Raw genomic sequence first — 16,359 nt, 5'->3', positions numbered from 1 at the left:
TTCTCCTGCCTCAGCCTCCTGAGTAGCTGGGATTACAGGCGCCCACCACCACGCCCAGCTAATTTTTTGTATTCTTAGTAGAGAGGGAGTTTCACCATGTTGGCCAGGTTGGTCTCGAACTCCTGACCTCAAATGATCCACCCACCTTGACCTCCCAAAGTGCTTGGATTATAGGTGTAGCCACCATGCCTGGCCTAAATCTTTCTTTAGAAGGGGAAAAAATATGTAAAACAGTGACAAAATGTATAACCTTGTCAAACATATCTCATATCTCAAGTACATCCCTATGAATATTTATCCTTTTATACTATTTAGTAAGAAAACTGAAAAAAAAGAATGCAGAAAATTCCCTGAGTATCCAGTGTTGAAGTTCATTATTTGCACTTCAAATCTAGATGGAAAAGATAGTTGACTTATGTTAATAAAACTATCTACTAAATATATTGTGTCTTCAAAATTTTTTAAAAGCACAATTCCATTTCAGCACTTTTCTTTTATATATTTCTGTATTTTTCTTAATAAAAGAAAGAGCAAACAAAAAATATTACACCCAAAAGGAATAAGCCAGCACTGAGCTATATTTTATCAGATATGATCTGTTTTATGCCCTGATATTTCTTTAAAAAAACACAATATATTTGTTTCGGGCATACAGACTAGGATTTAACCATGGTGGTCATTTTTACCTGGAGATAACATTGCCAATGGAACAAACATCATTTCTAGAACTTGTAAAATGATTCCTTTTAAATGAATAATTTCTAGGATTTGTAAAATGATTTCATTGTAACAGCCACACAAAACATTATCTCGTACTCACATATATAAAAATGAAACAAATCAATCAAAATAAAAAAACAAGAACTCCCTACACACAAACACACACATGTGCACACACACACACACACACAGAAAAAGAGAGAGATGTAAAGAGCAACCCAAAAGTTTAGAGTTGTTAGCATAAAACATAAAAACTTACATGTTAAAATGCATCAAATAGTTCCCTCACTAATTAATAATATATTAATAATATATAATGAGTTACACGTAAGTAACGTGCATGTAGCCTAAGGAAGTCTCAGATAATTCCTGGTAATATTGTATATTTGGTATTTGTTTTGTTTCCATTTTTTTCTTATCTTCACTTAATAAAGGGAAAAAAATATCTAAAGACGTGAAGAAAGAAAAATACCCAAATCTGGTTGAAGCCTTAGTTGTCTTCTCTGTCAGAAAGTCAGGGTTGAAAACACAGAAGAATTACTAACAAAGAAAGATCTGTCAGCTTTGAGAATTGCTGCTATGGGAATATCATCTTCACAATTTGGTGAGGATGTGGGGCTCAATATAATTGATTGATTGACTAGTTTATAGGCATCTAGAGCTGAATGAAATCTTACAGGCTACTTAATCCACACCCTTTGCTTATACCTCAGGACCAAGGTAGCACAGATCAATAATAGCTGAGTTATTGGGATAAGAACAATTATCTCCTGACTCCTAGTGTAGTGATTATTTAACCACAATATGCTTCATCTCTGTTGATTCATTTCACAGTTTGAATATAGGTCATGTATTTATCTATATATTCCTAAATACATGAAGATATAAATAGTCTCTGTAAATAAAATACAAGAAAAATGAACAATACAGTTTTCAGAACAGATGCACACCAACTTTACTAGACATACTGTATTATATCGCAATTTAGAACAGTCAAGAAGCATATCTTATCATTTAAAAAACTCAAATGCCATCAAACATTCTTAGTTTAACTTTTGAAGTCACATTTAAATAGTAAATGTGTATCATTAGATCATTCTGTAGTAACTTGCTGAGGGATTCTGCTATTCCACCGCATTTTCAGTCTCTGCCTTTCCCTTGGATCATTCCCCTTCTGATATCATGAAACAATTCTTTCCTACCCAACATAAATCTTTGCTTGACCTTGGATCCATCCAAATTTCCTCCCACCCTCCCTCCTTTTCTCTTTCCCTCCCCTCTCTCCCTCCTCTCTTTCTTCCTTATTTTTCTTCTTTTTTTTCTAGTCCTTGTAATCTGGTCTATGAGAGCAGACTTGTATCTTCACTCCTTTATTAAAAATGCTTTGATTTCAATACGCTGATATAAATGAAAAAACCCTTAAAACAAAATATATTGTATTCCTTTCTGTTCTTTCTGTTGCACTGAATAATGTAGGTCACTCATTTCTTAAAACTCTTTTTTTTTCTTTGATTCTTCTGAACGTGCACTAACTCTGTCTCATCTACTTTTCAGCTGAAAAGTCCTTCTTGCCTTAATATTCTAGATCCTTCTTGTCTTAGTGTTTCTTTCACGAGGGCCTTTGGTCTAATGTTGACTCCCTCCCACAACTGTTTTCTACACCCTATTCTGAACAGATACACTCATTCCATAGTTTTGCCTTCTTTCCTGTCTCCTGCAATGATCAATATTAAATACATTATACTTTTTAAATTTTGTGTTTTTTTATCTTTCTGAGTTAGCAAAGTAGGCAGTCAAAGGCAAATAGCTTGATGATGAGAGTATTTGTTGATTTCTTTGTCAATTGTCTAAATGTTGTTGCCTTCAATGTCTGGACATGACCCCAAGTAAGGAAACAGTACACATTCACAAATAACTATAATGCAAGGAGGAAACAGCTGACATAGTAGACACAGAGAGACAGAAAAGAAAGCTAGACTTTCATCAGATGCAGTGTTTACTGAACTCCAGGCATTTGTGCAACATACTTGAAGCTTTACCACATTTTCCTAGCAGTGTGTACAAATGTAATAATATATGCAATATTTATTATATTCACATTGCTTTTCCAATATCCATTAATTTTCTACAAACATCTTTCCAAGATAGATATTAGAGAGAAAGGAGAGTTTTGAACCTATTGAGGCTGACAGGCATAGATACGCAGATTTGAGAGATACATAAACATAAATGACACTGAAGCTATGAGACAGGAGGTTATTAGTACCTTTCAGGGGAGGGGTTTCAGTGAACTCTGGAGAACATCACCCAAAAAGGTTGATTAGTGACTGATGAAAAAGAAGAGACAGCAACTATAGAAACTTAGTAAGTTTAGTAGTGAAATGAAACAGAAATGTAATAGTAATTCCAAGAGGTAGCTCTTGGTAATATTAGGACCAGGATTAGAAGATAAAAATAATGCAGACATGCCTTAGAGGTGTTTGGGGTTGGGTTCTAAACAACTGCAATAAAGCAAACATCACAATAGAGCAAGTCACATGAATTTTTTATTTTCCAGTGCATATAAAAGTTATGTTTACACTATGCTAAATTCTATAAAGTACACAATAGCATTATGTCTAAAAAAAACCCCAATGTATATACCTTAATTTTAAAACACTTTATTGTTAAAAAAAAAAAAAAAAAAAAAAAAAAAAAAAATGCTTACAATCATCTGAATCTTCAGCAAGTCATAATCTTTTTGCTGGTGGAGGGCCTTGCCTCCCTGTTGATGGCTGCTGACTGATCTGGGTGGTGATTGCTGAAGGTGGCTGGGAAGTTTCTTACAATAAGATAATGAATTGCGTTTGTCTTATTTTAAGGCAATATAATTGCTGCATCAATTGACTCTTCCTTTCATGAAAGATTTCTCTGTAGCATGTGATGCTGTTGGTTAGCGTTTTACTCACAGTAGAACTTACAAAATTGGAGTAAATCCTACTGCTGCTTTATCAACTAAGCTTATGTAATGTTCTAAAACCTTTGTTGTCATTTCAACAATATCATTACATCTTCACCAGAGGTAAATTCTATTTTAAGGAACCACTTTCATTATTCATCCAAAGAAAGCAGCTTCTCATCTATTCAAGTTTCATATGATATTGCAGCAATTCAGTCACATCTTCAGGCTCCACTTCTAATTCTAGTTCTCTTGCTATTTCTACCACATCTGCAGTTTCTTCCTCCACTGAAGGCTTAAGCCTCTCTAGGTTATCCATGAAGACTGATCTCAAAGTATTCCAAACTCCTATTAATACTGATATTTGATCTCCTCCTGTGAATCATGAATGTTCTTAATGGCATCTAGAATGGTGAATTCTTTCCAGAGAGTTTTCAACTGACTTTGTCCAGATCCATTAGAGGAATCACTATGTATGGCAGCTATTACCTTATGAAATATAGTTCTTTAAGAATAAGACTTGGAAGTGGAAATCACTCCTTGATCCTTTCAATTTGTAAAAAAAAAAAAAAAAAAAAAAAGCACAGTATCTACGAAGCACAATACAGTGAGGTTCAATAACACAGGGTATGCCTGTATATTAGTGATACAAGTGAAGGAATAACAGCTGTAATGAGTGGCTAAGTCAGCTTAGAAGAAAGGCATTCTGGAGTCAGTTGTTCTCGTTACACGCCCCGGACTTCCTGCCTCATCATCAGTAGGATTACATGTTAAAATTTCAGGTCCAGCTCTCAAACCCAAGCCCTCTGAATCTGAGTCTTGGGAGTTGGGACCCAGGAATCAGTATTTAATATATGCCTTAAGGTATTCTAGCTGGACAATAAAATTAGAGGTTCTACAATAAGGAAGTTTATACAACTAGCAAGAGATATTTATTTTGTTATTACTGTATATTATTTAAGCATACCTTACATATCTTAAAATAAATAGTGAATATATTAAACTAAAAAAATTTGTTTTATGATACTACTTTCTAGAATTAACACATTATTCTGGTTATGTCATTCATACAGGTCAAGGCTTCATTTGTCATTGGGACATGGTTTTGTTTGCTTGCTATAGCATGGACAATGAGCATCGAGTGTCCGGCTTTGCAATATTTACCCTCATCTCCTCATCTCTTGTCAAACAGTTGAAAATAGAATGACCTCAAGTTAAATAAGCTGAAACACAATAATGAACTAATATTTTTTAAGGCCTCTAAACTTCTAGGTTGAAACTAATTCTGTCCTGGAGTTTAAACCCATCTCATTTACCCTAATTTTTCTTTGTTTTTCATTTATCTGGGAGAAAGGCCTCGATTTTTTGTAATCACAGAGACAGCTCTAACTTTGCCAGATAAAATTATTAATAATAAAAAGAGATTTACATGAAGAGTTTGTTAAGTGGAACCTTAGTTAGTTAAATACATCTCTTCAAAAGAAAAGTATGATGAAGCCTTTAGTGACATTATACCAATTCAAATTTTGTACTTTGTAAAACTAACACATTCTTGAAAAAATAAAGCAAGCTCTTAAACAGTTCACTACAAAGTATCTAGTTGATTGTGACAAGAGGATATTGAGCAAAGGATTTATGCAAATTGACCTACATTCCAACTTATGACCAACTCTTTTCTAAATAAAATGAACAGTACTTTACAGTAGCCTTAGAAACTTCAGATTCAAGGGAAAATAAGAAAGATTAGCTGATTTTATTTGAAACTATTTTCAGTAGAGCTTATCCCAGTATTCTACCAACACATTTCCACCCAGGCATGAATTTCCACACTCAAATGTTTTGCTGTGAAATTTTAGTGTGACTGTTTAGATTTCTTCATGTTTCTAATTAAAAATTTAGTCTTTAATCATATGTTTTTCTCAGAACTTGTACTGAGTTTTCAGTTGTAAACCCAATGTGAAGTACACTTAACAAGACAGCTCTTTTAGGAATTAAATCAGTTAGTCGGCTACCCTCAATTTCTCCTTTCCTTGTATGAGCAGGCTGCTCCTCACATCAAGGAAAAGCGATGTCCTGGGATTTCTGATGCTAGATCATAAGAATCTTTGCAGCTTCTGCTTGGGTTTTTTGGAACATTCATTCTTGCGATGCCGCCTCTTGGAACCTAGTCATCATTTTGTGGAAAACCCAAGCCACTTCAGGACAGTTAAACTCATAGTCAACAGCTGGCATCAACTGCCAGCTATATATGTGAGCTCTCTTGGACGACTAGTCCAATCCTGTCTTCAGATGGCTAAATCCCCTACTGCCATCAGGCTTCCAAGGCAGGAAACTTCAAATGAGGATTGCTCAGCAGACAGTCAGCCCGCAGAACCATGAATGACAATAATACGTTGTTGTTTTAATCCACTAGTTTGGGAGATCATTTTATGCAGCAATAAATGCTTAGAACATGAGTTTTATCTTTTTCTGCTGAGTTTGGGACTCTTATCAGACCTTGTGATTTCGTAAGGAAAATAACACACTGGAAGCCAAATGATCAAAAGTATTATCCAGTTCTCTAGCATCATAAAAGTGTTCTTGATTTGCTTAATGGAAATAGCTTAATCTTACCTTCTTTACGTGTTTTTTTTCTCTAATGATTACTGGATCAAGAGCTGAGCTACATAAATTTGCAGAACCTTGCCCAATCCTCTCATCAAACAAATGAGGAAGCAGGATCCCAAAGATTTATAGAACCCATTCAAAGACATAAGAGATTATCATCTGCTTCTCCTATTTCAAACCTTGGCTCTTGTACCTTTGTTCATAACTGTCTCGAGGGTGTCATAGTTTCCCTGAAAAAAGTTATGAGCTCAAGACAATACTGTGTGTCATTATTCTTTGTCTGAATTTGTAAACAATTTTACAGATACTTAACCAACTCCATTGTTACTCAAATTGAGTAAGAGCAAAATATTTCCATTTGATATTTTTCTCTTGTCAAAATGTGTAGACTCTCAAATCTAACACGGAATGTTTAAGTTATCACATTTCACTGTTCTCATGTTAGGGCATTTAGTACATATCATGTAGTGGGGGTCCTTCTTCAGTGAAACAGGATTTATCCTTTCCCCTCCCTGTACCTCAACCAGTACTCCTTATACTCACACTTTCAAATAGATAATTCAGTTCATGGATTTTCCTCTCACTAAAGGTTGGTAACCCTTTCATCTCTGTTTTCCTTTTTGTTCTGTGTTTTGATCAAATTCTCAGGTGTTCCTGACATACTAAATATTTGTGTTTGGATGTCTTGCTGTTACTTCTTTTTTTGTTTGTTTGTTTTCTTTTTGTTTGAGACTGAGTCTCTCTCTATTGTCCAGGCTGGAGTGTAATGGCATGATCTCGGCTCACTGCAACCTCTGCCTCATGGGTTCAAGTAATTCTCGAGCTTCAGCTTCCCAAGTAGCTGGGATTACAGGCGTGTGCCACCACGCCCGGCTAATGTTTGTAATTTTAGTAGAGACAGTCTCACTATGTTACTCAGGTTGGTCTCAAACACCTGGCTTCAACTGATCCACCCACCTCGTTCTGCCTCCCAAAGTGTTGAGATTATAGGCGTGAGCCACCGCACCCAGGCTTGCTATCACTTCTTAATATTTAAAATATGAAATTAATTTTTCATCCAAAGTATGCAGAAAGTAAACCATCTGGTTTATCCTTTAAATATTCTATCAAGGAACCCACTACTTCCCCAGTCTTCAAGATTTCAAATTTCTAGACAAAATATTGTATTCATTCTCTTATTGCTCCATTGCCTAATTTTATAGTTTTTTCACTTGACTTATCTCTCATCCATCTTTTGCTCTCCAGTTCCACTGGCTTAGACATATATCATATTCTATTATTATCATATCATATATATAATATATTATTATTCCCAAAACTGGTTTAGACATGTATCATATTACCCCAGGATTACTGTGACAACTGGGTCTGTCCTCTCCAACTAATTCTGTTTTAAACAACATTTTCACTAATCTCATTATGTCTTCCCTGCTCAAAAACCTTCTAAGGCACCCTACTTCCTATCATGTAAATTCTAAATTCCTCTCATTGCTTTTAAAGGCTCTCCAAAATCAAATCCCATCCTGTCAATCCAGCTCCATGTCCTACTGTTCCCCAAACTCACCTCCTTACTGCCTTGAGAAGGAGCTCCTTATTCTACCTAGAACCACTTCCCTTCCAAATGTTTCACATTCCTCCAAGACAGGTTCAGTACCACTCCCATTAAACGTTTCATAGTATCTGTCAAATTAAATCATATTCAACATCATTTTTTAAACAAAACAGTCATTAACAGTCTCATAGTGATATATATGTGGTCAAGTAGAATAGTAAGTGTTGTGTTCAGGAGAAAAATTAAAAATATTCCTGACCTATCTTTCCAATGGGGCCTGAAATTCCACAAGTAGAGATTTGCAGGTTAAAATTCAACTTGAAGTTGAAATGTAAGTACTCTTAGCAATGTGTTAGCCCTGCAATTTTTTTTTAGTATGAACTATGTTCTTGCCTCCTTTCTGCAGAGTAAAATTTTGGAGTGGAGGGAAAACCCTGCTCCATACCTAGAGAAGCCGAGGGCATCAATGAGGAAATCAAACAACAAAAGGAAGAGATGCCAAAATTGCAATTGCCTACTTTGCAAATAACTTTTTTTTTTTTTTTTTACAATCAGCCTTGTGCATTATGGATATGAAGGACTATAAATTATTCAGAATATTTGATTAGCCAATTACTCTCATTCTTCCACAGTGCTAGAGTTCAGATTTCTTCTTCTAAGACAAATGAGAATTGATTGCTACATTCATCCCCATAACACTATCTTCCTTTAAGTGATAAAGTTTGGTTGTCATTATACCAGGAAAACAAAATAAAACAAAAAACAAAACAAAAAAAACTGGATTCCATTTGTTGGCGCAATCTAGCATTCTCCTACCCTGTTTTTCCCTCTTATCATAGCAATTTGGACTTCAATGCTAAACTCCCTACCATCCCTACTACCACTAAATAGCTGAGGTTCTAAGTAGCGAAGTTTTGTTTTTCATATGTAAATTAAAAGGAAGAGGAGAGATATGGCCTTAAGTGGCCAAACGTTTTCTGTTTCCCCTATGCACCTCCTTCCTGCTTTCCCCGTTTTGCCCCTTGCTACTTATTGGCTCTTCCTACTCTCTGGACTGCATACTTGAATCTCTGTCCTGAGTTCTGGCTTCATGCCCTCACTCTCCCTTGCTACAGGCCTGTTCTTTTCTCTATTTCCCTCACCTCTGGCTTCCTCACTTGCTTCCCCTACCTCCACCTAAAGAGAGTTAAGGAATATTTTTAATCTCTCCTACTAGGCCCCTGACTACACGAGTTTTTGGTGACCTCAATTACAATGGGAAAAATGTAATCTACTTCTGGCAGAAGAAGGAACAGACAAATTTTAGGTATCTCTCAGATTACAGATAGGAAAGAGAACTTCTAAGAGTTACAGACCAAGCTTTGGATCCTGACAACTGAGTTGTTAACTCCACACCATCCCACACAACAGCACCTTCCTATAATGAGGGATGATTGATAATTATCCATGAGCATTGAAGCAAAAATCCAGGACAAATTGTTTTCACTATAGTATGGAAATGGAAATTAAAGAAATAATTAACTTTGAAATTATGAATACCTTACCTTTGACAGTCAGTCCTCTCGAACTTGAGGTTAAAAGGGTAAATTATGTAATTCTTTCCGGACATTTTATTATGTTGGATCCAAATGGCATCGTAATGCTTTTAATAGAGCTAATGAATAGATTACATCAAGTCAATTATTTTGACTTTCCATTTATGACAGCTTTTCTCCTGTGTGAGCATATAAACAAGAGTTTATAGGCTCAAGTAGAACAGTAAGTGTTGCGTTTAGGAGAAAATTAAAATATTCCGGACCTGTCTTTCCAATGGAACACAACACTTAACAACCAAATAAAAAAAAGAGCCCGAAATACTCTCTGCCACACTTGGGAAAATGTTTTATCTTTCTTTTTTAACCTGAAAATACTCCTTCCTTTTCAGAAAACATTTAAAGACAGTCCTTCTTAAGACCATTTCCAACGCTGTTTATACAAAGGTCCTAAAATGGGTCCTTCTAAGACTCTTCCAAGGGTCAAGCAAGAAGAGACTATGAATGTCTTGATCACAGCTAACATTCATAGGCAAAAATGTCCTCAGCTTTCTCTTTTTTCCTTTCTTCCAAGTTGGCTACTGTCTATAAACTCCATGATTAGTAGTCAAAGCATCCCCTAACCCTTGAGCCTGTGGGAATTTAGGAATTTCAAGCCGAGCACGTAAGTCCCCAAGGCCTCCTTTACTCTTGAAGAAATCCCCCACAACAAAGGACAAGGGAGAAGCAAGGGGGAGGGGCGCCCAGTGGACTTGGCTGGAAGAAGTGAGCGCGCTGGGGTTGGAAGAGTAACTCGGGCTGAGGGCTGAACGTAGCCGGTAACCGCGCAAGAGCAGCATCGCCCCTGCGCCTGTGGATGCTCCAGTCCAGGGATGGCGAGTGCTTTCTCCTCCCCAGCCTCTCCCTCGCTCTTCGAGGTGACTCGTGGGACCCTGCGTCTTAGCGGTGGGTTTGAATCGGCTATTTCACACCCAGTTCTTCCTCCCCTCCGCCACACACAATCACATTCCTGGAGCTGTTCCAAGCTGCCTCCGCTGAACACCGAATAAGCGAACCCTGCCTGGAAACTTGAGCGAAGCTGAACTGCGCCGAACTCCACCATCCAGTGACCCGAGCCACTGTAGACGCCCTTTTAACCACGCTGTTTACCCAGGTCGAATTTAGGAAGAATCAGCCTTCGGCCTCAACCTCAAACCTATTGCGCAAATGGGCACCTCGTTTGGAGAGGGACTAGAAATTGTCCACAGTCTGGCCCTGCCCCAGCACCTTCCTCTGCTCAAACCTGTACCAAGTGGAAGTTTTAGGAAGTTTCCATTTCTCGTGCCCCGTTTCAACTTGCTCCCCAAAGAGAACATGAAAACGTGGGAACTCGGGAGGACAGAGATCTCCCTGTAACCCGCTCGCTATTCGGATCCTGGGTCTCTTAGTCTTTCTTTATTTCCCAAATACTGCCCCAAGCACAGTAGACTGGACCCCCAGGCTTGGGTCGTGGGGCCGGCGCAGAGGACCAGCGCCCAGGCTCAGCCTCCCACCCTCCTGACTCACTGTAAACAGTCGGGCACCCTCCCTCACCTCCAGGTGCCACCCATAGCCATCGCCTCGCTCCCAGAGAAAAAGTCCAGAGACAAGAGGGCTGGGGGCGCGGGGCGCGGGGGGAACAGAGCTGGGAGGGACGCAGTCTGAGGCCAAGGAACATTCATTTTCTTTCTATAATGCTCATTCCCGAGGCCGAGCCTTTGGGCGAAGTGTCCGCGCCCGCCCGCGCACTCACCCATGGCCCGAGGTCCTGCTTCTCTGCAGTCCCCAGAGGAGAGTCAGTGACCAGGCGCTGCGCGGGGCCAAGTTCTCCAAGCCGCGCTCGGGCTCCTCGAGCCCTGGCAAGTGACAGCCTCGCCCCTCCCAGCGGAGACAACTCGCAGGACGCCTGGCGACTCTGCGGGCGCACAGACCCCTCCCTCTTTCCACCTGCCTCCTCTGCTAGAAGCCCATTTCCCTCCCCTTCACTGTAGATCTCCTCCCCAGAGGCCCCCACCCTGCCCCCTTTCCCTTTCATTAGAGACACGTGCAAAGTCTCTCGCCTAAATACATTGAATGCACGTTACAGACACACACGTTGTCTCAGTAGCCAAGATAATGATCTCTAAGTGGAGTCTGGAAAGAGATTATTCCAAGAGACAGGTTTCATATGATAATTTTATGGTCCCTTGTCTTCTGTGTACCATTTTGTTTCTTAATGATAATAACATTAATAAAGAGAAGAGGAAGATAAAATTCTCCCTTTAATTTATACTTTGTCATCTCCTCTTTCTTCTACATAAAATACGTTTCTGTAATTGGACAAGGTTATAAAGTCCTAAAAACCATACACATAAACACACACACACGCACCCTGACACACACACACACACACACATACACACACACACACACACACACATAATAATATGCAGAAATCACCTGGAAAATAAACAATTCAATCCAAGAGGCAGTTGATGAGGCTGAAAGAGCACAGGGCTTGGCAGTTGAGAGGATGAGTTGTAATCCTGGCTCATTTCCTAATTTGTAAAATGAAGGATCTGGAAAAAGTGATCTCTAAGGCCTCTTCAAGCTAAAAAAAAAAAAAAAAAATTATATAATTCTATGGGTTATTGACCTAGTTCTTTCAAGAGTCATACTGGAGAAGTTATTTCAGTAAATCAGTCTCCAAGGTATCGTACACTGCTTTTTCATGCAAAGCACACCCAGAAGTATACACATATCTATGCTGTGAGTAAGTGGAAGAATAAAATAAAATGGACATGATTACTTACTTTGAGGAACATTGCTATCTAATGGGGAAAAGGTGTATGAAAAATCAGTAACAATATTTTTAGCAGAATGCATAGATAAATGCAGAGCATATCATTAAAATGCCACAGAAACATCTGCACAACTCTTTCTCACGTAATGGAAGAGCTATATACTCCTGGCAGGGGTGTTGTAAATGCACTTCAGTTACATGGGAATACAGTCATTCTTATGGGAGGGAAAAGGAATTAGTCAATAAAAATTAAAAGTGTTTGACATATCACTTAGAAATGCATCACCATTCTGGAAATTGACTAACATGAACTGTGACTGTTGCAAAGCATAACACTAATACATTTGTTCAATAAAGGTAAGTTGCTGGCTCAAGCCTGTACTTCCAGCACTTCAGGAGCCTGAGGTAGGCATATCGGTGGAGCTCAGGAGTTTGAGACCAACCTGGGCAGAATAGTGAGACCTCATCTCTACAAAAAATAAACAAAAAATTAGCTGGGTATGGTGGCGCACATCTGTAGTCCCAGTTACTTGGGAGGCTGAGGTGGAAGGATCACTTGATCCTAGGAGGTTGAGGCTGCAGTGAGCCAAGACTGCACCACTGCACTTCAGCCTGGGCAACAACAACAACAACAACAAAAAAAAAAAAAAAAAAAAAAGATAAGTGATAGATTTTGGAGATTGATTCATAAGCTCAGTTTTAGGATCACTGCAAGCAACTTACAATCTATTTCCTGAAGATTTATTCAAAATAATGTTTGAACTCTAAAAATTAGAACTATTTTTTGTTTCTTTCCCATGGTATTCTATGATAATCCTGAAATACAAAATAATAATTATAACATAAACTGAGTACAGTGTGCTGTCAGGCATTGTATTAAGGGCTTCGTATTAACTAATATAATTCTCACTACAAAAGGAAAATACTGGTATCCCCACTTTACAGATGAGGGAATTAATCCACACAGAGATTAAGCACTTGCCCAAATTCTAGTAATAAATGGGAATGCAAAATTCATACCCAACACAAAATACGCCAGAGACCATGATCTTAGTGAGCTAACCGCATTGTTTCTCAGTATTCAACTGGTTTTGCCACATGCTTGAGAAAGATGGTGATATCTTTCAATACTAAATATAATTCATAAATATTTTTAACATTCCCGGTAAAATATATGGTATGTGGAATACACTAAAGATACAAATCATCATATACTGGCTTTTAATAATCAAAATCATGATGTTGTCTTTCTTTTGGCTTATTATAAGTGAATACATCCAAATGTTGATGTTTAATTCATTTATCTTACAGTGATGATGTAAATGGTGTCAGTATCCTAGATCTCAGGCATAGAGAGGCCATTATCTCACCTGAAACCTAACAAGTTACATGATTTTATATGGGAATTCAATAAACATGTGCACATTAATTCATTATCTCACTTAGTACGTTATTTTTTTTACTCTAATTATCCAGTATTTCTGCTTTCTCATTCCTATTACCTCATTGTCCATCAAGTATTAAGGTTTTGCTTCCAAAATATTCTTCCCACTCATCCCTCATCTTCAGTTTCATTGCCTAGACCACCTTTTAGGAAGTCCTGTGGAAATATAACTAACACTTCTTTTTTAAAATATGGAGATACTCACCAACCATGGGACTCAAAATTGAGGCTTTAGCTAAACTTGTAAAATTCTGAGATGAATAGAAATTTTTCTTTTTTGAGACGGAGTCTTTCTCTTGTTGCCCTGGCTGGAGTGCAAAGGCACGATCTTGGCTCACTGTAACCTCTACCTCCCAGGTTCAAGCGATTCTCCTGCCTCAGCCTCCTGAGTAGCTGGGATTACAGGCATTTTTTAGTAGAGACAGGGTTTCACCATGTTAGCAAGGCTGATCGCAAACTCCTGACCTCTGGTGACCCACCTGCCTCTGTCTCCCAAAGTGCCGGCATAAGTCACCGTGCCTGGCTAGATATTTTTCATTACATAACCTTGTTGGTGCCAAGGGAAGATTTCCCCTTTGCTCTCTGAAAGTTCACTGAAAATCAACTGAGCAAAGATGGATAAAAAGGAGAAATGGCATACAAATTTATTAATGTGCGCAGAGAACCACAGAGTGATTACCTCAACCCCCAGTGGGGTAGAGAATCTTATATATTCCATCTTGAGGTTAAAGAAAGAACCGGGGCTTCTATTATGGCAAAATAGGTTACGGTGGCAAGACAGCTTATGGGAGGGGGAGAAAAGGAGCCCAGGCTTGCAAAGGTGGTCTTCCTATGCAGATGAAACCTTGCAGGGCTCAGCCCTCACTGAGAACACAGAGTAAATGTTTCTTTCAGACTTTTAATCTTTCCCACATCCAGACAAAGGAAGGTCTCAGAGAAAGCCTGGCTGCATCAATGAAGGTTTTCTCTACTGCTGCGAATCTCCCCCCACGAAAGGCAGCTTTTCAGCTATTCTTGAATTTCTAGCTTTTCTGAATAGTCTTCTTGAAATATGTCAAGAAAATAAATTTGGAGGGGAAATATTTTAGTTTCCTTCTGTTCTCCTTTGGAAATTTTTCTTTAAGAAAGTTTCACTTATTAAAGGCAAGGTTGATAACTTTGGAAAGATGTGAGTTAAAAGTTTGCTGTTTAGGAGGCAGGCAAAGGAGAAGAAAAACAAGTTGGGATAAGTAGAAAAGAACAAATTTAAATATGTGATCCCATATCTTCTTGAATCAGCCTCTTAGTCCTGAGAAAAGTTCAGCTGAGTTAAACAATAGGGTCCCACTCCAGGAGGAGGCATGGCAGATGGGCTTGACCTCCATATATGGTGCAGACAAATGGATATTTAGTAAGAGGCATTTCTGTAGAAACATAAGAAAAACAAAGATTAATGTCTGGAGTAGTCTATAAACTAATTTTTCTAGCATATCTGAAGGATCTTTAGATGGCAATCTGACAGGTTTTTTCTGGATTGTAGTTCGAATGAGATGTTTGAAAGAGTCCAGACATCCAAAGGCATGAAGACTGTTTGTATGTAAGTTGCTGGAGTGATTTCTCTCAAAGTTTATATCATGTTATCTAGTTTTAGTTTGCAGAGCTTTTTTTAAACAGCACATTTTTAATTTCTAGTGATTTCAAGTTAGAAAATGACAGAAAATGTGAAAACCTTAAAGACTTGTAGCCAGAAAATAATTCAGAACACAGTCCAAATTGTAGGCAAACAATAAAAACTTAAGAACAATGGACAAGGCTAAAATCCAATAGCAGGTATACTATAGTTTTCTTCTGAAACATATGTTTCTCTCTCTAGTCCCCCAGGGCTACCAAAGATGAGTCATAGTAAGACCAATTTATTTGCAAAGTAAGATTTGCTCTTATTATAATTGGCCTAATTATTTGCACAAAGTGCAGTAAGAACACTGATTTGCTATATAGCCTTTTTTAAAGTTGGCTTTGCTGGAACTTTTACATAAGGAATCTCACATTAGATTTTTAAAAACCTTCAGGCTAGGAAGCCAAACCACGGATTTGCTATGAGACTGTGCCCAATGCCTGTATGAATTGGGTACATTCCCCTTTTCTCAAGGATTCCAAAATATCTTGAGGTTCCTGAACCTGCCAAAAAGTGACATTTTACTTGCTGCAAGGTCAGGAACCTTGTAAGAAAACCATATAGACAAGCCACCAGGCCAGTATTTACTAGGGGCTTTTTAAAAATCAGCTCTAGAAAGTCAACCTCAATTCCTCAAAGTAGTGTGGTAATATCTGAAAATATGTCATTCCATCCACAGCCTTGGTAAAATATTGTCTAAAATTGTGTATTCTTTTGGAAGAAAACATATTCTTATTGAATGTATGCAAATAACTATGTTGCTATAAAATAAGACCACTCACAAATAGTTTCTAAATTCTAGTGACATCAGGTAGAGAAAATGGTAAATGTTTCCACTTTGCTCACAAAACTATACTTTACCAATTACTGTAAGCTATAAATAGTTCAAAAGAAAAAAAGTTTTCTTGACTCTAGAAAACAAAAACCATCAGCTATACTTCAAGTTTTAAAAATCATAGAAAAATCATTCCAGTTCTCTATCAGTTCAGTTTTATATGACTAACTTTTGTTCTGCTTGCTGTTGGGTTAGCAATCTTCATGAACTCATTCGTTTTTCTATTAGACTTCTGAAAGTTTTTACCTAGTCTAATGGTACGACCTCTGAAGTTCTC

General features: G+C 37.9%; 1 protein-coding gene across 3 annotated transcripts in view; it reads right to left on the bottom strand.

The window, feature by feature from the left end:
- GPM6A (glycoprotein M6A) overlaps window positions 1-11,471 on the bottom strand; it is a 393,114-nt gene extending 381,643 nt beyond the window's left edge. The window contains exon 1 of one of the 3 annotated variants that reach the window (XM_017879135.1): window positions 11,121-11,471. In XM_017879135.1, the coding sequence (XP_017734624.1) occupies window positions 11,121-11,124 (4 nt within the window). In that variant the 5' untranslated portion in view covers window positions 11,125-11,471. Of the gene's footprint in view, window positions 1-9,361; window positions 9,995-11,120 lie in introns of those variants that run through there. The other 2 variants (XM_017879133.1, XM_017879134.1) reach the window with 2 other exon arrangements.
- Window positions 11,472-16,359: the final 4,888 nt, after the last annotated feature.

Source organism: Rhinopithecus bieti, unplaced genomic scaffold (assembly GCF_001698545.2).
Source record: "Rhinopithecus bieti isolate Rb0 unplaced genomic scaffold, ASM169854v2 scaffold_9996, whole genome shotgun sequence".
Classification (NCBI taxonomy): domain Eukaryota; kingdom Metazoa; phylum Chordata; class Mammalia; order Primates; family Cercopithecidae; genus Rhinopithecus; species Rhinopithecus bieti.
This window is presented reverse-complemented; position numbering and strand designations above follow the sequence as displayed.